General features: G+C 40.5%; 1 protein-coding gene across 1 annotated transcript; it reads right to left on the reverse strand.

Annotated features, from left to right (window-relative positions):
* Positions 1 to 25,672, reverse strand: LOC147316066 (protein FAM53B-like). Its single transcript, XM_086259232.1, has 5 exons — positions 25,517 to 25,672; positions 14,374 to 14,632; positions 11,623 to 11,677; positions 8,743 to 9,575; positions 1 to 1,222 (listed from the first exon to the last, which is right to left on the reverse strand). Exons 2-5 carry the CDS (start codon positions 14,452 to 14,454, stop codon positions 884 to 886), a joined length of 1,308 nt encoding a protein of 435 aa, XP_086115358.1. The 5' UTR covers positions 14,455 to 14,632; positions 25,517 to 25,672; the 3' UTR covers positions 1 to 883.
* Between the last annotated feature and the right edge of the window lie 906 nt (positions 25,673 to 26,578).

A 26,578-nucleotide genomic window follows, 5' to 3' on the forward strand; every position in this document is an offset into this window, starting at 1 on the left:
TGAGTGCAGGATGTACGTTTATTTCATATTCATTCTTATAGAACAAAGACCTTATATTCTTAATCCTGCACAAACAGCTCATTAAAAAAAAAAAAACCTGTTACTTAGAAAAATATACACTGATGTTAGAACTGACAATTTGAGATTCAGTGTTTAATTCAAAAAATACAATTTGTCTATTTGGGTCAGAAAAGGTGGCTTCGATTGAGGCAAGTTTCTTGAAGAGAACTGAGACAGCAAGCATCCAGAAGAAGGCACTTTACATTTTCTGAACTCCACATAAAGCTTATTGAGCCTACATTCAGCAAAAAAAACAAATCAGATTTTCACGTGTGCACAAAAGATGAAGAGGAAGGCCAAGGGTAAGTCTGTCTTTGCCTCTTTCTGTGTCACCCCATTGTTGATGCCCTCCACTTTCTCTGGAAAAACAAATTTGAGCTAAATATAAGAGAGCCCAGCTACTGCTACAGTACTACAAACTTAAGGTTAGCTGACTTTGGAAAGGTCATCAGGTTAAAAGACAGCGGGGGGCTGAGACACTTATTTAAGACAAACCCTCAATTTCCCACTCCTGAGTTAAGCTGAATATCTGATCCAAACCCCCCCCCCAAAAAAAACAAACAAACAACAAAACAAAAAAACCAACACAAAACAAACTAAGGTTACTGCTTTTTAAACAAACAGTAAGAATGTTCAAGGCAAAGGTGTCATTAAAGAAGCCAGCCATTAGCAACATATGCAATGCTTCATCATATGTATCACCATCCTTGTCTTTTCAAAGCCTTTCCCTTACAAAATTAGCTATTATTTTTCCTCATATTTATCTTAATAGTCATTTCTCTATAACAGTCCAGACACAGTCTTAAAATCGTCGATGCAAAGTTTAGTTTCTTTCGATCTGTTCAAGATCCAGCTCTCCCCCAAGCTGAAAAATGTCCCTCTGTGTCCCACAGTCACCCTTCCAGAGGGTGCGTTTACCATCTTCGATGCCTACAGGAGACCCAGGCCGTGAGTCCACACTACAAGCGGAGTCGCTATCCTCGTAAGATGAATCTGCTTCCTCGTCATCTCCTATCACTTCCTGCCATGACTCTAGTCCCAGCTCAGACACGCCTGTGAAGTCTGAATCCGGTTGGTCGATTAAGTCCAAGGTGGGCGGGGACAAGACTGACTGGCAGTTGTCGCTAGATGAAAATCCAGGGCAGCTTAAGCTTTGTAAAGTCTGAAAAAACAAGAAAGAAAAAGAAAAGACCATGTTAGTCTGGACATTTTTGCACACGTTCACATCATGGCCTCTTTCTGATGAAGAGCTACAGAAGTCAAAGACTATGTCAGGGAGCTCAGAGTTTCCCAGAATGTCAGTTTGAGATTGGGTTTCAGTTGGGCATCTTAAAAGCCGGCTTTCCCTTTCACTGATGGCATGTGAACATGTAAACATGCAAAAACACCAGTACACGCACAAGGCATTGAAGAGTATACACAGAACGCTAACCCTCTGGTTTGTTTGAGCAAAACACTGAAATGAGCACCAAACCACTAAATGCATCTCGTGTCAAACTGTGCTCTAGGCTTATTTATCACTGGAAACCACTTTGAAACACATACCTAACCCAACCCTGTATGGTAAAAGACATTTCTTATGTCAGTCATTGTTGTTCACAGTTGTTATGATGTTTTGTAGCTCACACTAGGGAGTGCCAGGGACAATCTGGATGTGAACAATTGCCTGCGTTTTTGCTCTCAAAACTTGACCTTAAAGAGACTCAATTCACAAAGGCTCCTGGTTTGCTTTCATGCTCTCTTTCCACCCTGAATTCCTCTCTGCAACAAAGAAAGGCAGCCGCGCAGCACAGTGAAGGGGTTAATGATCTCTGGAGTGCCCTCAGCAGCAGATGTTGGAGGCATGGAGGTGAATAGAGATGAGGTTTTCTCTATAAAGCCCAGGCTTTCATGACAGACACCTCTAATGTTCCCTAGCATGTGTTGAGACATTGCCTTTCCTTTTACAATGAGCTTGGAGACACCCTTTCTCAAATCTCATTTTAGCAGGCTTGCCGTTTCCCCGTCCAAGAGAAAACTATAACATAGGGTGAGGCTGGCTAAGTTTAAGGTTAGCTCACTTTTCAGGATTAACTTTACATGCAAGTACCTCAAACACACCATGCTTCAACTGAAAGCGCTTGAGGTGATCATGTGAGGAGTGGGAAGCCTTTGCTGTAGTTACCCCACTGGAGTGGAAAAGGGGATTTCAGAGCTCTTGCTCTCTCAGTTCAACCCCTGGTATTACCCCACTACTAATTATCACAGCAGAGGAGGAGACGAAAGCAAGAGAGAAAGGAGGTGGAGAGGCTGTCTCTATACAATATGCTTTCTATAAAATCTACTGAGCCTGACTGGGATTTGGGTGGGTGTGGTGGTAGGCTGGGGGAGCAGGGTTAAATTTCTGCTGTGTACCCAGCTTTGCCAGATGAAAAACACCCATGTACACACACAAATCACTATTACCACACACATGGGCTCGCTACCCTGGACCTGTCATATCTCATATTACCCACTGCCATTACCAGGAATCTAACCATACACAGACGAAAACCACTTTAAAGTTATTATCCTCAAATGTCCTATTTAGAAACACACTTCATTTAAGGTTGGAGAACCACAATAAAATTTTTAAAAGAATATAAGAGCAGATTTCTACTTTTAGTCAAAAATGATTAATCAAGCACAAACAAAGCTACTGGAAAAAAGTGTAAAATAAAACTACAACAAAAACTGAAGCATGAGTTTGAAAGATTTTAAACTCTACACATCTCGTCCTAATCCACAGAAAATACTATGCAGCAGATTTTAAAGACTATGACTAATAAAGTGAACTTCTGGAGTCTTGGTGATGTGCTCCTTTCAGTTTTCAGTTCTTGCTGATTTGGCAAGTGCATTTAAATAGCATGGGTCTGGGACATCTGTTCTGTAAAATAAAATGCACATTGACCAGAAGCAGAAATACAAAAGAGGAATTATTGGGCCTGTTAATCTTATAGTCAAAAACTTTGGACTGACAGGGTAGGCAATATCATGTTATTTTAGTAAAGAAATTAATAAATAAGGACAAAGAAAACAACAGTGTCATCTAAACAGATAATTTAAAAGGATAATTAGTATTCCCATGATGATATAAATTTCTGTAATACTCAAAAGTAGAAATACCAGTCAATAATGCAGCTCAATCATTGACGTGTATTACTCTGTTTCACTCAAATGACTTCTCTATCACTGATAATTTGACCAAGAGCACCCTACATTCCAGCTCCAGCTACAACATGTGCAGTACTGTGCAAAAGTCTTGGGCCAGCCTTTTTAAAGTTTTTCTTTAGACACTGGCTGCATTTTCACTCATTTCTTGGTACTTCTTAAGCTACTTAACATTGACCTATAAATCACTCAAGCATAAAAAAAAGGCACCTACTACATAGGATGAACCTATGTTATGCCTACATGTAATAGATAACTTAGGAAACAATCGATTTTACATTGTATTTTTAGACATTCCCCAGAGCCCAGAACAAAACAAAAGACAGTCAAAATCCAAAGAAGAGCTTTGAATGTCCTTCACGATACCAGGAGACATTTTCCTGAAGTATACTTAAATACATTCCAAGAAAGCTTGCCTAAATGGTAAATGGCCTGTATTTATATAGCGCTTTACTAGTCCCTAAGGACCCCAAAGCGCTTTACATATCCAGTCATCCACATTCACACACACATTCACACACTGGTGATGGCAAGCTACATTGTAGCCACAGCCACCCTGGGGCGCACTGACAGAGGCGAGGCTGCCGGACACTGGCGCCACCAGGCCCTCTGAACACCACCAGTAGGCAACGGGTGAAGTGTCTTGCCCAAGGACACAACGACCGAGACTGTCCAAGCCGGGGCTCGAATCGGCAACCTTCCGATTACAAGGCGAACTCCCAACTCTTGAGCCACGATCGCCCCAAGTGAGTTCAAGCTTTTTTGAAGAATAAAGGTACACTTCTTTGTATGTTTTCACATGTTAAAAAACCCCCCAAGCAAACAAAAAAAGAATTTTTTTTTTTACATTTTCTTAAGAAAATATAGAGAAATGAAAGGTGGCTCAAGACTTTTGCACAGCACTGTATACATGCCTCTGCAAAACTCAGCATAGTCCCAAGCAGTACCATGTTTTAACCATACAACTTCATCAATGCTGCCATACACATTAAGGGAAATGAGAGCATGGTATTCAGTTATATCTGACACATCAGGTCTACCACAGCCACGCATGCCTTCCAGCAAGTCATGTTTGAATGTTGAATAGAAAAAGTGAACAAGACATGAGATCCACTGGATTGGTTTATACCTTTTTTGTTTTTACGTTTAATATTCACCAAAACCCTATAAGAACACATATTTTAGAGCTAAGTGGTGTTTTCATAGAGAGTGTAGATTATTTTATACCGTGATCTACACAACAATGGCTTGGACTGTAAGGATGTTATTTAGAGCATGGGTTCAAAAGGCAGCTGCTGTCGAAGAAGCACAAGCACATGCCAGGAGGTTAGGCAAATACCCTCCTGATGATTTGGGTAAACAACTAAAATCACCGAGCTAAATGCTATGCAAAGGCCCTGTTGTGAACCAAACTACAACCACAATCACACATATAGTACACTACTGGGAGGTGCAGGTACTTTACATTGCATTCACTGTGCAACTTCAGATTATTAGTATACGAGTCGATAGTGTTTCTTTGGTTTAGCTCTGTGCCGAAATTAGGTCACATAAACATTCAGAGACACACTGGTCTGAGGATGACATGCAATCAGACCTCCAGCGACAAACAACTGTGAAGCAAAAGAGAGGACAAGGAGGTGCAAGCAAAGACAGGAGACTATAACAGACATTCACGCACACAGTCTTTGTTTTGGTGTGTGCATTCATCTACTATTTTACTCCTCTGCAGACAGAATGCCTGGCTTATTCATGCAAATGCCCAGAGGTAAAATGATGATAAAAGACTAAAGTGTTGGGCTGTCAGATGTTGAAAAAGTGTAGGCGATAATAATGTGTGACTACAGACTAATGTTCGGCGATGCTCTACAATGCACATTTATGACAAGTCACAACATGTCATTATACCCGGTGAGAGCTGCACCTCAAGACGCCTACCTAGGTGTTCCCACAAGCATGCAGGGCTCAGTTATGATCATCATGTCTGCCATCCAAGGAATGAAGTGTGTGTGATGGAAGAAGGAGGGGAAGACCAGAGCAGCTTGAACTTGGGCCAGGAGAAAGAAAATATTAATAGGGAGGGATACAAGTTTGTGTGTACACACACACACACACACACACACACGCCCAGCTGAAGTTAACTGACCAGGCTGGACTTAAGCACACAGCTTCCTCAAATTCACTGTGCAAGAAGTGTCAACAATCATTCAGTGAAGGACATGGAGTTTGCTATGCCCAATAGCCAGTCCATTAAAAAACAACAAACAAAAAAACAATCCCCCAAAAAAGACAACAATGACAGGCCAAGGTGGAAGGGCAGGCAGAGATAACTTATCTACATGGCTGACTGGGAGGACATTCAAGGAATTTTGGGGGTGGCTGCATGTAAATCCCCACGGTAGTCAAGTTATAGCTTATTAGCATGACATGCATCCCCAGAATTCACACCCGCCTTCATTGACGTGGTCGAGGAATCTAAAGGCCAAATTACACCATGTTCCACTAACTCACACTGAGGGCTTGTTGACCACCATGATCCTTCACTCGGCGAGTCTCTGGCGCACGTTCCATAGAAAATTAATCAAACAACACCTGTCTGTATCCACTGCAGTTCAGACAAATGTCACAGTTTCCTGCCCCATCTACAACATGTTTGCTATTCTTTTAATCAATGTTAGACAGCATTACTCAAAACACACCTACAGTGAAAAAAAAATAAATAAATCTACTGTTTACGTAGGTATGAAAAGTAATAATGTTGTCATTAGGCTCACCCAGTTCTTGAGAAAGAGTGGGAGGAATTGTGTGTGCGTAACCAGGGAAAAAAAACAAAAAACTGCCACTTCAATGACACAGAGGCCAGTTAAGAAGTCTTGTGATGCTCAAATATATAACATCAGAAGAAAGATCACATTAAATAACTGATTTCCAATCAGAGTTGGTGAAATCTATTATATTCCCAACCCTGGCAGTACTTTGCATGTTCTATCCTCTGTAGATCAGACACAGGTTGTAACCAGCCCTAGTTTTCCACATTAACACTTCCTTTTCCAGACAGTCTGCCAGCTGGGATCTTTTTCTTTCCCTAGGCTCTCACAAAGGTCAACCACTTTTGGTAACAACAATGTCAATCTCCAGCGGTATCTTCTTTGTGCTTTTGGTTTATTAAATTTAGATTGAGATATTACAACGCTGCTTGTTTAAGTTCCTGGCCACACTTGACCTGGTTTAGTTATTGACATCAAGTCTCAATAACAGGAAAAGAAAATGAAGCAAGGGAGCACGTATTAATCATACTATCTTTGTTGTATGCAATGCTTTACTGGTAACTTTCCCGAGGTGTGCATGAGGATGAGAATTTAAACATGGTTACAGTAGATCTGAAATGACCCATCTAACCTGTACGACCGGACTCCTTTCATCAACATGCACTCATGCAACTCGACTCAAACCCCCGAAAAAAGTGAAAACATTTTTTGACCCGCTAACCTTTGAGAATAGATCATTTGCTGACAATAATCTGTAACTGGCAGAGTAATGGCAATGACTAATGGCAAGTCGAGTTTAGGGCTGTGCGATATGACCAAAATCTCATATCCCAATATAAGACATCTATCGCCCGATAACGATATAAAAATCACAAAAATTTAACATTTTCTTTAAATTCTGTGAATCTCTGGAAGCTCGACTTGCGTGAAGTGATTCCAGCTGGGCGTCGTGTACCTGGAGTCGAGTTTTTAACTGATGCGTGAAAATATATATTTTTAGACATAAGTTGTAACGGCTGCAGTTTTCTTTATGAGTATTTATTACACAGCGTGCTGCAGGGAAAAGCCTGTTCTAACGTTTGAGTCCAATCTATTTTTTAGCACCTGACGGTTCTTTTTTTGCTTCTCACCCGTCAATACTCTGCATACTATTTCACGTGATTCCGTTTATTTTGAAAAGTCTCAACAGGATCTTGAGCTTTATTGTGAAAAATATGTTTATGCGGAAAATAAACAAGCAGACACGCTAACGACAACGCATAAAAACAGGCGCTTGTCCGTCCGTCGTGTGGTTATATTAAATATAAGAGAAAGAGAGAACTTTAGGAAATGAATATAGCCACTACAGTGACCATCAAAACGCTGAAAAAAATATTGCTGTAAACAGTTTATTTTGCGACACCACGAAACAAACTATAGCGTAAAATGAAACGATAGACGTTTTTATATCGTCATCCGATATATATCGTTATATCGAACAGCCCTAGTCGAGTTAATGTAAAACTGGCTCCATGTGTGTGTTTGTGGATTCATTCTTTATATGTTGCATGCCTAATTTTTCCCCTCTTAGAAGCTGGCAATACAAGGGGAAACATGTTTGCTAGGCTCCATTACCCATGCCTTGTTAATCCAACCCTGGCTAGGTCCTAAGTATGACTGGCTGGGAACTAATATTATTTCCAGAAAGGAAAAGGGGGGTATATGGATGAACTGATGATAACTTTCTAGTAAGAGACAGGAAAATTACAATATTTTCCTGAAACAAGGTACTGTGAAGGATGATTTTTGAGTATCAAATGACTTAAGTGATCAGGAAAGGATGGGTAAATAGGACAATGTGTAAAATTCCCAGAGCATTCACATAAATAATGAGCTGAATGTGATACAAGAATCAGATCAAGATCTTTCAGGGCACTAGAAAAAAAGAAGAAACAAAGCTCTGCCAAATATCAAAAGAGTTCATGTCATTAAAATACTTCTCTGGATCTATTTTGGGTTTGGGTTTACTCTCTGGCTGTTGCACTGTTTCCTCTGACCTTACAAAAGAACAAAAACTCTTGACATTGGGAAATCCATCCAGAGCTCTGTGCATCCAAATATACGCATAATTCACTGCCGCTTTTTCTGACAGGTAGAAATATTGGGTAGGAGTTGCAGAGAGGAAGCAAATAAATGGTGAGAAGTCCAACCTTTGGATGGACTTGTTTACCCAACAGAGTTAATGAAATTATAAACCCGAGAGGGCCTTGCTAGAGAGTGGTTCAAGGCAGCGTGACTGAACATGAGGAATGCTTTCTTAGTAAGCACCGCTCCCTAAGCTAGAGGGAGGAAAGCCTGAGATCACTTAGCCTCGAAGCCTCGGACTGACGACGCAGAAAACTTAATACAGTTTAATTTAATCCACTCCCTGATCAAACTCTGAGAGAAAGAGACAGACTTAGTTTTGTTTGAAGATGTCTTGAACTTCCCTTTAGTCTAAGAACAAAAAAGCATTTGTCTGTGTTGTAAGTGCATCTGGTTCAGGATTAAAGTGAATGCAACAGAGCGCATTTTCCAGCATTAAAGCAAGATTAGAAATAAGCTGATACTCATTTGTGTGCAATCAGCAAACACATGTAATATTAAACTCTGAAATTAGTCAAATTCCAATTGAATGCATTCAAATCAATGAATATGTAAGTGCTTGTCTGTGCAGGTCAACATATGTTCAACATTTCCAGCTAACCTGAGTCATCTTTGTCAGGTCCAGGGAGGGCCGCTGCTCCTGAGCATCTTCTGGTCTCCTGCGCTTCATGCCGACCTTTTTCTCATTTAGCACACAGGGCTGAGACCTGCTCCGAGACAAACATCCCTTTCCCCTGGCTCTCTGGCTAGCTCGTCTCCCCAGCTCTGGGGTGGAGTCTGAAGAGCTGGTCTCCGATGCCTCTTCCCTCTGGTGTTCTGGCAGGCTGATCTGCTCATGGGAAAGTGAGAGAGGCCTGAGGAAGACGTGATTTTGGGAGTGGTGATGATGTGTGGCAAGAGAGGTAGGGGAGACTGGAGAGGCAGTGAATTGAGGGTGGAGAGGCAGCGGCTGGTTGAAGAATGGCAGGTCCTGGATTCCATCAAAAGTGATGCTGGAGTGTGAGGGCAAACTAAAGCTGGAGCTACGCTGCATGGTGGGAAAATGGCTTCCCCCACCTCTGACACTCCCTCCACTGTGGCACCTTCGTTTCTCAACCGTTGTCCATACTCGGGACCCTTGGGGCCTCCAAGATGAGCGGAAGCCAGTGAATTCTTCAGAGAGTGACAGAGAGCGACACTGACGTTTGCTCGGGGGTGCCGTAGGAGTTTGGCTGGTAGCCGTAGTGGTGTAGTGTGCAGTGGCGGATACGGCGTGAGTGCTGTTGCAGAGACTCAGATCTCTTATCAGGCTGGTGATTGCTGTGGTGCTGCCTGGTTCCTTGGCACAGTGGCTGTTGTGATCAGGCGTCACATCCCATACAGGAGTACCAGACTGGCATGGAGCTCTCTGCTGGATGGCACAGCTTCGCCCCATATCCAACCATCTATCTGCCTCTGTAATAGGGAAAACATAAAAGCCTCACACTAATTGACCTCAACAGCAGCCCTTCTGACACATCTTTATCTGTGCGGCAAGCAATATTAAGCAAAAACTGCATTTGTTAACTAGAGCATGATGAATTCTAGCAGCAATATCTGGAAGGATAATTTAGTACTTAACAACAAAGACACAAAGAAACACACAAGCAGAAATAAGCTTAAGGCAAAGAGGATTGGTTGGTGTAAGAACAAACTGTTTGGAAGAATAAAGGGAGATTATTGTCTGCTTACTGCAATGGTGAGCTATTACACTAAGAAGAAAGAAACAGCTAAGTAGAAACAACAACAACAACAACAACACAAAAAAGAAATCATGAGCTTTGGAGAATTACAAAAAAGGGGTGGGAGGTTGTTTGTCTTAACATGATTGACAAGGTTATGCCTAGAGGAAATAAAACTACCAGTTGAACAGTTCAAACCAGTGCTGCTCCTCAGTAACTGTAATGAAAGCTGGACTGAAAATTCCCAATAATGTTGAAAGAAAAAAAAAAATAGTCAAAAAAGTCGTTTTCTGGAAAATAAATAAATAAAATCTGTGCATTCAAAGATGGAAATGTTTTAAAAGTCTTAAAAAGTTGGCTGCCCACCCCCCAAAAAGTCACAATGCTCAGTATAACACACTACATGCCGAGTAGGTCTCAACAAGATCACTGTCTGTCTGCTTGTTTTTCACATAAACAGCTGCAGGACATGCAGTGAAACCTCAGCTGTGAGTTCTTACTGGCACATTACTGTTTCCGAGCATGAGAAACACATTTCTGCCTCCATTACTTTTAGAGTTAAATATGCAAATAAATAAATAATACTGTGGTTTAAAACACCAACACACACACACAAACAAAACAAAAAACACACAAAAAAAACCCAGATTACAATAAATTCTCTTCCTCAGCTTGAACCAGCTCACTCCACTGACTGCTATGTTGGCCATTTTTTTAAGTTTCCAGCAGTAACATTCCTGACTATTTAAAACTTGGACATGCAAGAATGTTGATTCCAAAAACATGAACTGCACATTATGACAAGAATCAGCCAGTGAAACAGTTGGGCAGTCACTCCCATTAGTCAAGTGGTTAGTAGGATATGCGTCAAAGCAGTATGAATTTCCAGCTGTCTCACCATCGGGACAAAAGAGTTTTGTGGAGGATAATACACCTACAGTAAAGTGTGGCTAAGTTCGACTCTATTGAAGCTTTTGTCAAAAAGAGCCCCTTGCTGATCCAAAAACCATCCTTTTGGATGCTTGCCTCCAATTCTGGCACGCTCTCTCCCAGACTACTGGACGGAAATCATTGTTTTGGCTGGACAAACAATGTACGGGGGCTACAGTGACGACCTGACAGGAATGTTAGGAAAACAACTGGACAAAAGGAGAAAGGGATGAACTTCAAAAGGCCACCATTTGAAAGCAAAAGACAAAGTGGTTGAACTAACAAAACACGCTAGCCAATTTTAATGTCAGGATTAACAGTGGAAAAATCTTTACCCAAAAGAAAGAGGCGGGGAAAAAAAGGAAGAAAAAAAAAGAGGGCAGTGGGAGATAGCTGGCCTTGTATTGACAGTAGTATTTCTTTTAACACAGAGGATAATTACACAAACACAGCTAAAGGGAAATTGTTGACATAGGCAGCAGAATATTCAATTACAGTTCACTCCCATGAGAGTGCTGTGCAACGTTGTGTGGAGGCAGGTGCACTCTGATCATGAGTGGGGGATGAGTGACAGATGGAAAAGGGAGAAGTGAGTGATCGAGTGTGGCAGGAGATAAACAACAAGACAACTGCAATCGCTGATTTTGATACTTCAACTTATTGGGGAATTAAAGGCGACAATTACTTGTGTTATATCAGTTGTGAAATGTTTTTTAACAAATAATCAGCCACTGCTTTTTTCCAGATGTTAAATGCAGAGCACAGAGGGATGGCGTTTAATAAATGGAAGCAGGAGCAAAGGGGGAAAGACAAACAGAAAGACATAACGAGTGATAATGAAGATAACTCACCTACGGTTCCACGGGAGAGGAGGGTGGTCCCTCTGCTCATGGTGGGGACCTCACACTGTTGAGGGCACAGGCGAACATAAAGCAAAAGTCAAGAACAAAAGCCAAGGAACAAAAGTTCAGCCCTCAAATCAAATGAGAAGACTGATTTGTCTTCATTTTGAGGTCAGGATTATTTACACGCTGCTGCCAAACGACCAGTGTGAAATAGCCAAAGATCTGCGTCAACCAAAGCCAATGCAAATGGTTACTTACTTTAAGCTTACTGTTTACTTTTTATGGTCTGCGAGTTTACCGTTTTGGTTCACAGCAACAACTAGCTCATACTCAGCAACTAGCGGGTGACTAAAGAATTAGATACATTTCTGAAGAGGAGGCGGAGAATAAGCAGTGCACAAAAGAGTGAACATTAGACTCCATGAATAAAGACTCCAAATGAATGCTAATTTGCTCCATTCTTGCTGAATATGTAGGGTGTTTCCCAACAAGCTTACTAAACAAAAAACTGCACTAATTTACGCTTCATAATAATTTACGCTTGTATATAAATTTTAATACATTTTTGTAAGACTTGCGCATTTAAATAGTTTCTAATGTTAAAGCTAGTTAAGTCTCAAGTCCTTTGACATCATAGTAAATTACAGTTACACCTACCCAAGCTAGCTAGCTAGCACAAGCAGCTTAACACACCATCACTGCTATTGTTGCTACTTAAAACTCAAGGATTCAAGAGTGTAGTCCATTATCCAGTGGGTGAATTACACTCTTTTGGACTGGTTTTACACTTTCACTTTTGTCAGAGCTGGAAACTACTTCCTAAAGATTATCCTTTAACTCACTGCAAGGTGCATGAAATACCTTCAAGGACAGCTGGACAATGATTTTACAATACAAAAGAACGTTTAGCTAAATTTTGTAACGCACCTGTTTTATTTCTTGGGTTTAAGGTACAAAGGCTATTAGGGGAGTATAAAACAGTTTTGCCTACACCCACTTATCTTTTAATCAGACACCCATCCATCCCATAGTTAATTTCTTACAAGAGGGTGTTGGCTATCTGCACACAGAACAAAAAAGAAAATGCCACATTTCACTGCAGTGACTCGCCTTGAGGTTATTATAACAAAACAAAAAAAAAAGTTTTCTAAGATACCAAGCCTAGAACTCAAAATAAAGGCTATTGTGCCATAGGAGACAGAATTGGTACACTAAACCCCCAGGCCTTTAACGTGAGCAGCTGATGAGTGCAAAGGTAGCAGTGAAAAACCTCTGTCCATAAGCCTTTTTGATTTTTTTTTTTTTAAATTATGCATGCGATTACATTTACAGCATATTATATAAGACTTACGTCAGTCTCTGAGGTTTAACAAAAGAAAAACATTTAAGACTTGTTGGGCCCAAGAAAATAATTCCTGGACGTTTCAGAACAAATCATATTGATGTTAAACGTGTCAAGAAATGTTTGTGATCCTTCACCATCCAAGAGCTTGAAGGAGTGTTGAGATTTTGTAGATTAAAAACTGCATATAAGCAGCATGATAAAAGCGGGAAAGTGAAAACTACTCTCCCGTGCTTGTCTGAATGGAGTAGTGAGATAAAAATAAAATGTAAATAACCCCTATTTTACTTTGAGAAGTGAAACCTAGGTGCTGGTTAAAAAAAACAAAAAGTGAAATAATTCTCAGGGGTGACACACCAAAAATAACATTTTGACTGAAATTTTAAAAAAGCTCTTTTTTGTTCCATACGTTGCTTTTTTTTTAAAGTTTTAGTCACACAGATCATTCACTAAAGAATAACGTTTATTCTCCTGACTGGCTCGCTGGAGGCCACTGACCTTTGTTGAGTGTAATCAGTCGCAAAGAGTATGCTGTACCAAAAACTTGCTTGCTTGAATATTGCCACAGTCACCTGTAGTTCTGATGTAAAGTGCAAACACTCTACATTTTCACTGCTGCTTGGTGGTGAGTTAAAAAGTGCTGCAGCCTGTAAAATAAAAGTTGAGCCTTACCGCTCAAACTAACAAATTTCAAAAGGCACAGCTTTTATACTGAAAGCAAATATCACCATTTTGCATCACACTTTTCACCATTTCACTACCGCTCAGAGTAGTTGGTGAGTGCTACGGGGGGGGGGGCGGCTGCAACAATCTGGGAGGAGGTTTTCAGTGCAGCATTCTTCTTCGCAACCAATTTCACCAACTGACAGCAAGCAACCTCCTGCAACCACTTGCCAACTGGCTGGAGAATACACATTTTTCCCAAGCAACCAGTGATTAGCAGGGGATTGTTAACCGGTCTCAGGAAGTGAAACTCTTGACATTTAGAATGTCTTTTGCAAGACTGTCTTGGCACAGGCAACATTAAACAACCATTTTTTTCCACTAGTAGGAAAAAGCTCCTGAAGAAACCCTCTTGTTGTGAGCCAATAGCTATAACCACTGATCCACCATGCATTGACATTTTGGAATGATTTTGAACCAGTTCCCTTTATTTTATTAGGGAACTGGTTCCTTCTTGTTCTAGGCTAACACATCCTAGAACTCTTTGTCTTCAAGGGACAATTATAAAGCTCACACTGAACGTCTCATCTGAGTAAGAGAACCTCAAAAGTGAAAATGTATCTATCATATTAATGACAGTTAAAGACATCTAAAATCCTTTAGTGAACAACTTATCGTGGTCTAACATGCTTGTGGGTACACTACCTACAAGCTTGCCTTGTGTTAAAGTCAAAACGTAAAGTTTCTCTCACCAGCCGTCGCTCGATGCTCTTGGACGTTACATCATTGGCAGCCTTCTTCTTTTCCAGTGTTTGTGAGAAAACAATCACCATGGTAGCAAGTAGCTCTGCTCCAGTCTGTTCAGGTGCAGAAAAAGGCCACAGGCAGCCATCTTATACGAGAGCAGAGGGCAGACAGTGCATTTGGGCAAAAAGCAGAGGAAGATTTCCCATTTGAAGAGCAGTACTTGTGAAGGTGGTGGAGGTAGGTCTCTCAAATGTCAGCCAATCTCTGTATTCATGGAAAAAAAGGGAAATAAAAACATTACTAATTTAATTAAAGTGCAAAGGATGTTTCTGGCTACAAGACATGGGCAAGAAGCAGGGCCTAAATAAAGCTCAGGTTTAAGCATAGCCATAACAATCAATAGTGTGCCAAATCTGGCTTCTTAACCCCAATTGTGGCTGCTTTAACTTGTTCTGTGCCATTCTCATTAAGATTTTTCACAAACACAAAAAGCATGGCATGTGCATTTTTGTCTTAAAACGTGTCTTGAGAGAAAGGTTTCTCACAAATACAAACAGGTTGCCTTTTTAATCAATCTGTGAGGTGATAACTGTCATTCACAGATAAATCACTTCAATATCTACATTCCTCACTGCTTTAACTAACATACCCATAACAGTGATTGAAAGGGGCACGGTTGAATGCGATACATGTTTGCTATATGCACACCTTAAGTTTTTCCATTCAGCATTTAAAATCCGAAAACGTACAGCAACTTCAGTCATCGATATAGATCCACACACTACATACACACACCTATCAACCTACTAGCTTTAAAAGAAAATGTGCTGATATATGTTAAACTGCTTCCTCATCCCTGTGGATAACAGAACATTTGGCCTGTCAGCAATATTACCCTGAACACAGGGGAATCTAAACATGTTGTAACAGAAGGCTAGCTTTAGCTAATTCAGGAAAAGACATTACTCACGTCACATGACTACAGATGTGGCTAGAAACCACGAACAGAAAAGAAGCATATATGGAGCTGCGGTTAACTCAAAGACTGCCTGCACCCACACATAGCAAAGCCCAGACAGAAGCTGCTTCGGTAAACACAACCGTTAAAAGCTTTATATGTATGGCAGATGGTCTATATCTTTTTTTTTTTTGGGACAAACATGCCTTGTCACATCTGCTCAACTCAGCCTTTCTGATGTTTTTCAATGCATGTGAATGACTATGGCGGAGGATGGGCAAGTTCAGTTATGCTTTCTTTAATAAAAGTAGCTGCAGTGACTTTGGACTCCGTCATTTACCAACCACCAAACACACTGACAGTATCCAATTAGAGAGTACCAGCATAGTTCAGATCCCCAATCAACTGCTGGCTAATGACAGCTTTTGACTCCGGAGCAACACATGAGGCTAATGGATCTTCCAGGCCTACTATGCTATCCTGCCCATGAAACATGTGGTTTTGTGTTAAGTAAGGGTTGTTGCACTTACACAAGATGCTTTAGGGAGAAGTGTGCACCACTGAAAAAAAACTGACTTCTGTAGAGGAAAAAAAACAAAACAAAAACAACAACAACATGGATCGATAAAAAGTGTTTTGTTTTTTTAAACCAGTCTAGTCATGTCTTCTGACTTAACAATGTCATCTCTGTCCCTTTTCTTGTTTCCAGCCCCATGACTACATAAAGACTAAGTAAATAAATGTTTCATGTAGGCCTGCCTGAAACCAAAAGCCGGCATATGACTCCCATTATCTGCATTCATTTCAGAGAGTCGGTGGAGCACAACCGGGCCTCCACAGGCAAGAGAAGGTGGTACTGTTAGTGGGAGTAAAAAGTAAAGAGTATGTTCTTCATAATCAGTTTTGCAGATTACTCTACTGATTAGAAGTGACTCTGAGTAATGGGTGGGGCAATGTATTGCAGTGTGTGTGTGTGTGTGTGTGTGTGTATGTGTGTGTTAATCAGAATAAGGGTCGAGGAGCGTGACGGCTGTGTGTAAAGGTTGTTATATTGTGCCGTTTGACTGATGCAGGTAGGAAGCGTGACTTGTCCGATCAAGGCTGAAACAGCATCTCCACACTGAGAACAAGAGCTAGCTGTGCATGTGTTTCTGTACATGCATGTCTGCTTATGCTAACCTGCACTTGTGTGTGTAGTGACTGGCAAGCAGGGTCATGGGAGAGGGCAGACAGAGTGTGAATTCAAGCCTGGAGCCATGCTTATTTAATGAACCGACTTCTCATGATGGGGAAACCAGAGCTTAATGGGCTGTGTAGAGCACTTGTGCAGAGCCATTTTCAGATCCGATCAGACTTTTGCTCTTCAAAACAAGAGTCCTTGCTGGCTACATCACACTGTTTGAAAAGCCTTTTTGTTTGACTAGATGTCAGTCCTAACAAAAACCCAGGAAATTATCAGTTCATCTGAGGTTTGATGAGTCCCTGTTACACACCACTGAGAGAAGAATTAAATATCATTTTTACAACTTTGGTCTTCAAAGATTATAAAAACAATCATTACTGTGTTTTTATATATCCAGCACAACATCAACCTTTTTCCTGTCTTGCCTCCCTGAAAACAAAAGCATTGTTCACCAAGCACTGGTGAAATGACAGGTAAGGTTGGATCATCTGAAAAATACCATCTTAAGAGAAGTTGGTTTTATCCTACGGATAATATGTCGTTGTGAAAGCAATCTTAAAGGGCCGCAGACGGACCTGTTTCACTCATGTGCTTGCCTCATGGTGCAAAGATAAAATCTGTGGGGCCATAAATGAACACCTCAAAGGCCTGCCTAGTTGTGACAATACTGCAGGGTAGTGGAACCTGTACTGTGGGCTGAGTGATTTGTGATAGTGAGGGTTGTACCCCACCCCTGAGGAAGGAAATGCACTGTTGAGGAAATCTACTGCTCAGTAAATTTGTGTTTCCACAGTAACTGAACAATTGTTAAATAGCTGTGATTATGATTTATGATCAAACAGCCTGACATTACACTATCAATTTTACTAAGCTTTAAGTTAAATATGTTTCATAAAGCCAGACAAAATCTCACAAACTCAGCTGCATGTCCCACACAGAAAAATGTCGTTTTTGTTATCATAAGTCAGGCTGATCATCAAACAAAGCAAGTGACTTAAATGACGATTTGTCTCATCCTTTACAGTTAAGATACCAGGGAAGACATTGTGGATACTAAATGAGGCGTAAAACTGAAACTGGAAGAGCTACTTCTCCCTTCATTAGAGTCTCATATTATGATGAATGTGATGGGACAGGTGCTTTTTTTTAACTTAATACTTTTAGTATACTAATTACTTTTTTTTTTTTATAGCTCAACAGTACAAAACAGTGAACACTACACAAAGCACCGACTGATTTAGTCAAAGACTTCCACTTGCTATAGATCAGGGGTGGGCAACTCCAGGCCTCGAGGGCCAGTGTCCTGCAAGCTTTAGATGTGTCCTTGATCCAACACAGCTGATTCAAATGGCTAAATTACCTCTTCAACATGTCTTATAATTCTCCAGAGGCCTGGTAATGAACTAATCATTTGATTCAGGTTTGTTGACCCAGGGTGATATCTAAAACCTGCAGGACACCGGCCCTCGAGGCCTGGAGTTGCCCACCCCTGCTATAGATCAACTTGCGATACTGCTTTGCCTGTCAAGGATAAAATGACTGAGGTTCATCAATTGTTTTGTCAGATCCCATCTCAGCCCTATTTGATTCAAATAAAGGAAATCTTTCCCAATAAATCTCAAATATATATGATATTTGCTGAGTCGTAACTTATCGAACTAACAAAACTTTGACCATAAGTGGGTTCAAATCCACTGGTACTTCAAGAACTGATTTGTGTATGCTGGGATGCAGAAAGCAGCTCTTGGCTCACAATAGTTAGTGACTCAGGAGGGCACAAGAAAGAGCAGCTAAGATAATGTGGCTCTTTGCCCAGGCTGTGATTTGTACAGGCAGATAAATAGAACCCTATTTGCGCCCCCCCTAAAGTTCTGTAACGGGGTGTTTGGTGTCCATCACTAATTGGCTCTGGTTGCTGCATACTTGTGTGGAGTGCGTCTGGTGTCAGGACTTTGATCAGTTGCTGTACTTGGAGGAAACCAGTTCAATTGGCACTAATGAAATGTTGAAGCCCAAATATTCAAAATATGGCATGGCTGGAAAGCCTCGGCAGATCATATTCTTGTTTTGATAAGATTAAATTAAATTACTGTCACAGTTTTCCTTAATCAAAGTGGCACTAAATGTCAGAAAAGGCTAGACGCTGACACCTGTTTTAAATAGTTCAGATGTCCATGAGAAACTAAATGAAAGCCTTAAAAAGAATAAAGGAGGCTTTCTTTTGTGAAAGCCTAAGATGTCCATTGTTAATTCAGGGTGAACACACAGCGACCCCTCTCTTGGATAATGTGGTCGAGGTTGTAAAAATGGTCTGGGAGGTCAAGACATACCATTGAATCTTTTGGCTATCACCCTAGTACCGTCTACTCCTTCAAAGGTACATAAACACTGAAAAGCTTATTCAGTGAAACTTTATGTATTTTAAGTAGTCAAGTTTTTTGGAGATTACCCTGAATGCTTCTCTCATGACAGTGACCATTAATCTCTGCATGAATACAGCCTTGAAGCTCCAATTTAAGTTGCTGTTACTCTTAACAACAGATCTACAATAGAAATAAGAGCAGTAAACATGAACCCCAAAGCTTTCTTTAGAATTAACTTGCAAGTCCAGTTAATACTGGTCTTCTTATCTCAACTATGTTGGCATGAAGACACTAACATAATTCACATAAGCAAGCACACTTCCCTTTGCACTGCAGGAGTTCTACTTCCCTTGTGGTCACATGACATGCCACTGCTGAATTGGGTGTGGAACATACTGACTTCATTACTAAATACATGAAAGGAGAAAGCCCCAAGTGATATCCACAGAGCATTGTGGCAACGAGTTAACTTCACATACACATATTCTACCATCATTTCACATTAACATTTATTTAATCATAGATTTACAGCCTGAGAGCGGATAGGTTATCTACTATATGTTAGGTAAAATTGTCAAAGTTTTTGTTTTGGGTTTTTTTCCCACAAAAATGAATCTCTGATACTTCCTGGGGTAGTTTCACTCTGACTTTAGACACAAAACAGTTGCTAGGTAGTACACTGTTTCTAGGATTTAATAGGTAGCCATAGCAGCCAAGCACACAACAGAAGACAACAATGACAACTGGTGATGTGAAAAAGGCAGATGTCACCCATCTAGTGAATAATAATGTCTGGACAGCTCATCAGTCTTTATCAGTAAATCTGTTTGTCATAGGAAACTGGACTATTGAGCAAGGCCAGTTTACTAAGGTGAAGCACTGTGACATGTAACCCGCAAACACACCACACTCTTTCTATTTAGGGTAGCCTTAAATTTATTAGGGGTTGACCTCTGTTTCTTAGACTAGGGTTTAGTTAACCGAAAGCTTAAGGAGCTTGACAGGCATAGGATCAGGTGTTTGAGTAGGTACCACACTAATTATACTGTCCTCTCCAACTGACCCAGCAATCCTTGCTTTTCTGCCTGTAGTTTCTTCCATTTTCTGTTCTGTACACACTAGAGCTCTAATCCATTAGGGGTACATTACATACACCAGAGGCTCCAGTTCTGCTAGCAATCCCAAGCAATTGCTTAGCTCAATAGGAGGGGCCATTCCTATGCTGTATAAACAAGTGATGTTATACTTACTGTCAGTACCAATGACCTAATAAGTACCCTATATAGTAGATTTTTAAAGATCAATATAATAACTCTAGTTTGAATGAGAAAAAAAACAACAAATTACTAAATTACTAGACACATACACCCCCCCTTCCAATCCAAACTCCACATTGTCTAATGAAAAGAATACAAATCCAAAAATTCAACACGCTTGAAAATGAACAGTCTTTGACTAGTGCTATTACACGAGATTTTTAACAGTAGTCAAAGCATAAGTCATCAATGACTCAAAGTCAATCTGAAAAACTGTCAGAGAGATGTGGCTACTGTATCATAGTTTAGCAATGCTAACCAAATTCTAACAACCATGCTTATTAGAAAAAGAGAGATCGCATGCTTCTGGCAGAGCAGCAGTCATCTTCAGTCTAACACATAATATTATCATGTATACTGTAATCACTAAAATGATAGAGCTCATAATTTACAAATACATTTTCTTAAAACCAGTTGATTTCTATATAGTGTCGTCAGCATGTAAGTAGTCCATGAAAGTGTTGTATAGAGCCAGTGGCCCATGGTGCTGCAGCCGATATGAGGTTAAAAGCGCTTCTGTTGTTATGTGAAGCACAATGGTGTCAAATCAAACAAATGAAGATGATTTCGTGACAGCAGTGACTGGAGAAGCAGGAGGAATTGCTTCCTCACTGACATTAAATACGGCACTAGTGGTAAGTTAGAAAAGCTTTGTGGTGAAGTGTGCAGTCCAAATGAGCACAAAAGGCATTTGTGTAAATGCCAAACTGTGTACATCAAGGTTGAAAAATAAACTTTTATAATATTCATATGTAATGGTATGTTAATTAGCCATAAGCTTTCGCATACTCATGCTTATTAACATAAAGATATACAGTAGGTCTGCTGTTATATGCAAGAGGAGTCTAAGCAGAAGGGCTCTACAAAACAACAATTACACTGACTTTGTGTATGAAGCCGCCATGCAAAACAGTGCTGCACATACCATCATGAGAGATGGAGGCCGTTTAGCCATGCGGCCCTGTTGAAGCCAAGTTCCACCGATAGTTTCTAAAATATGTTGGCAGCACTGAGTAATTAATCAATTACTTTCTGCTGCTCTATTACATACATTTTTTGGAGATGTGGGTGAGTTTTTAGTGAGTATCGGTGGGAGAATTTCAGAACAAAAACTATGAGCAGCATTCCATCAGCCCATTCATTCATTCATGAGGGGGCTCAGCTCACCATATGGACCCTCTGACTGCTCAGCATAATGTGTACCAGGAATGTAAAACAGATATTTGAAAATCCCACTGAAGACGTGTCATTTTAAGTTTTTTTCATTGAAATAACCACATACAGTAAATGTTGGACTCATGAGTCCTATGTTAAGCAGCACTGAATAGGAAGAAGACATATTATCGATTTAAAACACATCTGTTAGTTTCAACAGTGATGACTGGGAATAATTTAAACAAGCCATTTCACATTCAAATTGTGAGCTGCGCTGTTTGAACTCATCTTTGTTGAAAAACGAAAGCAAATCAAATTGGTGCTGGAATAAAGTAAACTGCTACTGTGTAAAGGTCAAGATAATGTCCGTAGACAAAGCTTTTACATTTCCTAGTTGGACCAGGAGCTTTCTTTGCATAGTAATACACAGTAGAATTCCAATCAGTCTCTGACTTAAGACTCTCAATTGTAATACTTCAGTTACATCTCCATTTACAACATCTTAATAATACCGTTTGTTATTTGGCAGTTAATAAGCTCATCTGATTCAAGTAATCTAATATGTTACACAGCAAGCTACTTGTTGAGCTTCTGTGTAATGACATGCAGGTGCATGTAAAACAAGTATGTAAAACAGAGTCCATCCCAAATACTGAGAACCAACATGCTGTACAACTCCGGGGGGGGCGAGAGTATGACTTTAGATTACCAATCAATAATAATGTTAGTGCAAGGCTAGTCATGAGAAGCCAGTGTGACCAGACAACCCTGCTTGTGAAAGGATGTAACACATTAAGTGTCACATTAGTATATATCAAAAAAATGATTGTCATTATTAATTAGAGTCCTAATACTTGAAAGAGGAAGTTAGATGCTTAGATTTTGTCACAACTGTGGAAAACAGGTTCTAAAAATACATCAGATAAGGCTGTCTGTACACTAACAGAAGCTTTCAGTTCTCTCTGTCTGTTTTTTTATTAAATAAATAAAGAACTCAATTGGGAGATTCCTTCATCAGGCTGGATCTACGGTAAAGAACGGCACGAATGAGACTGGAGTTATGCTTTGGCTCATATTGTAAGGAAAAGCCAATCCAAAGCAGTCGAGGAAAATAAACAGAAGAATGCCAACCGCTGCCATTCATAAGTGTGGTGTTATGATGACACAAGGCAACACAAGAGAAAATATTGGCTCACCTGGGATTTGGGGTTTTCCAGAAGAATACAGGTTATGCACATGCACACAACATATGCAAACGACTAAAATAAATAAAGACATACTTATTTGAGAGTCAAACACGGTGTGGGCATCCTTTCTTTCCCTTTTTTAAATAATTCCTCACTATCGCCACATAAAGACTAGAGCAGAGTGTTCATTGGAGCATTTCTATTGCATCCCAGAATGCTTTTCATCTTTAAGTAGAGTCTGGTGCCTGTCTTGGGGGGTTGGGGGAGTGCTTCTCTGGTGTATGTGAGAATGCCTCTTTTCTTTTCTTTTCAGCTGCTGGTCTGTGGCTCTGTGGGCGATTTGACGCCAGACTTACAAATCCATCATGTTAATGAGGAAGGAATAAACAAAACAAGGAATATTGACAATGAAACAAATACATTGACAGAGTCAAATAACCGAGGTATTTGTTTTTAACTTCTTTAAGACTAAATGGGGAGGTGGGGTGAGTTTAAATGTGTCTGAAGCCACAGCAATTATGACTGCAGGTCACAGAGAAGAAAGGGAAGCTTCTGAAATGAATAAAGAGTACTATGGTGGCAGAGACAGCCATGGCTAACAATCCTTTTCTGGTAGGTTTGCATAATGCCTTGGGTCAGGGAACAAGGGAGGGAAAGAGAGCAACAGTGGAGCAGTAGTGGAACAGAAAGACAAATAACAGTCAAAAACAGGAGAAATAGCATGATTAATAAATGCAAAAAAGGCAAAAAGCAAAGGACAGAGAGGGGTGAAAGTGGCAGCATGTGCGTCAGCGTGTGGACTGAGTGAGAGTTGTTCACACAGACGGAGAATGGGCCAGTGGCTTGCTCAGCACACAGGCACACAGCTGCCCACTGACAGAATAGAGTTCTAATAGGGCCTTTTTTCTGCAACACAAAGACCTTGCAAATGTGTGCGTCTTAAGCACACACTGGAGTGCAGAGCAATCCCCTTTAAAAACCCACCGCCCTTAATTGCCTCCACATATTATGTTTCTAGTATGTCCAAAACAAGCCTACAGATGAACAATACCAGAGCTGTTGTTGAGCGCAATTGCAGTACACTAAGTACAAAAAGCGATCGCCAGGAACTGTGATGAAAATGTGTAAACTGCTTCCTTCGCAACGCGAGGAGTGTTTTCACTTTTTTGGAAAAAGTCCTATGGATTGACTTGTTTCAATATGCCTGCTTAGCCAGTAGCAACATTTCCAAACGTGTTAGAAGTTAAATAAAACAGCCAAAGTAACATATAGAAGACAACAGATTGCTTTTGTTTTCTGGACCTTTGCGGACCTCTGGCACCAGGACAGATCACTTCCACCCTGCTCCTAGTCAGACATAATAATTCGCAAGAGCAAACAGCACATTTGCAGATTCACAAACTTGTTCACACCAAGCTGAAAGATTCCAGCAATTGTTTATTTTGGAAATCAAGGCATTTTGTAGTGATCAAAATCTTCCCCAACCTGGAAAAGTAGATAAGAAGTACTCAGAACAGGTTACATCGAAGTCAAACCCGCATTTGTGAAACACCTCTATCAGCATGCCAATAGTCACTAGAGTTGACAGGTGATTAAATCTGCCCAAGCACTCTGCTTCACTTCCAATCTGAACATCAGCTAACCTTTGCAATTGCGAAGACATTTCATTTTCTGCAAATATGCGTCCATTAACGTTTAGTTTACCAACCAACCTAGCCAGTCAAGGATGACCTCTTGCTTCTGTGTCCCTGTGAAAATTCCCAGATATTTCCAATTAATGTACCCTCATACCAAACCAGTTCTTCAGGGTATTGTGTTGATGGTGTCCACAAAGCTCAGCCAGCTGTGGTTAGAATCGGAAAGGGCAAAACATAAGCACCAAAACATAAGCGCCAACACTTCCTAACCCACAAAGGAAACAAAGATGACAAATAAGCAGTTTAGTGCTCTGCTGCCACTGTGCCCTATATTCAGAGTCCTCGTTTACAGTTTGAGCCTAAAACAAAACAGAGGCCTCATAGCTATGCCAGCGGATAACAAACCTAAATTATAATTGTTCTTATCAGCATCTTATCAGTTCTTATCATGTAGGTTTCAGTTTCATATAGGCATAACATCATAGTCTTAGTTTATAATGCATTCATCTCTGTCACGTAGTCATAAGAACAGTGTACATTTTGGTTGAACTTCAAGGATTCAGCCTTATATATTAGCTGATAAAACAGAATTGAAATTGAGGAAGAATAAAGTGGCCAATAGTTTCGGGCTCCTCAACCTAAAAAAAGTACCTACTCTGATGCTCAGGGAAAAAAAAAAGCACAAGATTTAGTAATTTCAGATTCCTCTCTGAAAAGAGAACAAAAACCTAAATGTGCGGTGGAGATTGGTGCGACTTGTGCAGCCAAGCCTTATGACTCAAAGCACTAAAGCTTCTCTTAACATCATCTCATGGGTTGTGGTGAGGAACTGTGTGTCAATGCTGCAAAGCAACCACACTGCCTCTCCACCTACAGGTACTGTGTAGTTTACAGCAGTCTCAGATTCACTGCATTGCCTGACAGATGAAGGGGGAGTTTGCAGCCTCAAAGAGCTTGCTGCCTGCGTGAAGCCCCTAAACCTCAAAACGGGTTATTATGCGGGGACATTTATAGCAGCACCAGGTCGGTCATGTAGATTATTTTATATACATATATTTATTTAGAAGCTCCATAGGAACTGAGTGCAGAACAATTAAGTTGCAGTCACCCAAAAAGAGTTTAACACGCCACATTGTTATTTTTTATTTTTATATGAACAAAAAAGGTTTATACTCTTTTAAGAAATTCATCCCACAAAAAGCCATTTATGTTTTCTTAAAGTACGTGTCCTTAAAGTAACCTAACAAGTTATATGGGGAAACCCAGCAAGAACAGAGTAAACTTCAGAGCAGTGAAAGAAACAAAGAAAAAGACGTTCAATGCATACAATTTAACTAGCGTGCTACTACCTGGCTAGCAGAGGCTCTTTCGAGGTTAGGTCATCTTCAACAAACGGAAAGCGAAAAAGAAAAAGTTTATCGCAGTTGCAGCCGCCAGTTCAGCGTCCTCAGCGTAGGACCAAGCAAGACTGCAAGCAGCTGAGAGCTGAGCTTCTGCCTTCAGCATTGATTGTAACAATATCCGCGTACACATGCAGTTCAAGTCAGCGGGGGGAGAGACGAGCAACAAGGTAACCGGCTACCAAACTAATGCGGACACGGGGACACCGGGTTGTTGTGCAGTGTTCTCGTAAAGTTATAATTATTATCCAGCAACACTAAAAGTCTTTAATATGTCAACACACAAGGGGCGAAGTTTTATTCACCACTTGCACCCCCACCCTTTTCGAGTTGGTACGTTCCAGTGCCCTCGGGCATTTACAATACTCGTGGTCATTTTTTATTACTATGCAGCCCGTTTCATTGATGTTGAGTAGATAAATGAGTGTTGACGCGTCAAAATAAGCAAAGATAAACAACTCAACTAAAAGTTGCTACCGGACCCATGCGTTTTGCCTAAAACAACGAGACGTGTCGTCACGTAATAACGTGAACCACGAGTAAATAAAGTTTATAATCGTCAATTAATGCCTTATTGCGCCCCAGTGTACCAGTGGTAGTCATTACTCAGTGCGAAAAGGTCTGAAATACTTGTTCGTCCACCTCTCGCCATGGAAAGTTCACCGTTACATGCTGAAGTAATTCAATCAATCCATAAAAATCCTATTAGGAGACCTTCAAACGTGTTTCCAGGGAGATGGAGTGAAAAAACATAAATATTTGAAGTATCACACTTGAGAAGTTGAAATGAAAGCATGGTATTCGTGCTGGTAGTGCAGCCAGCGGGTTATGGCACAGAGTCTAAAACCTTATAGGTTAACATTATGAATGGAATAAAAGTGTAGCTTGAGCCATGTGCCAACCCAAAGGCTGTGAAAGCGCTGATGAGGGTAAATCTGCTGCAGACTACAGCTGACTTCAAACCAACACGTTTCTTGTCTAATTTTCCTTCATGATTGGGTGGCTGGAAGT

This window comes from Aulonocara sp. 'chitande type north' Nkhata Bay, linkage group LG13, assembly GCF_057382095.1.
Source record: "Aulonocara sp. 'chitande type north' Nkhata Bay isolate Kocher_YH1m ecotype deep benthic linkage group LG13, A_spYH_male_GT1.1, whole genome shotgun sequence".
Classification (NCBI taxonomy): Eukaryota; Metazoa; Chordata; class Actinopteri; order Cichliformes; family Cichlidae; genus Aulonocara; species Aulonocara sp. 'chitande type north' Nkhata Bay.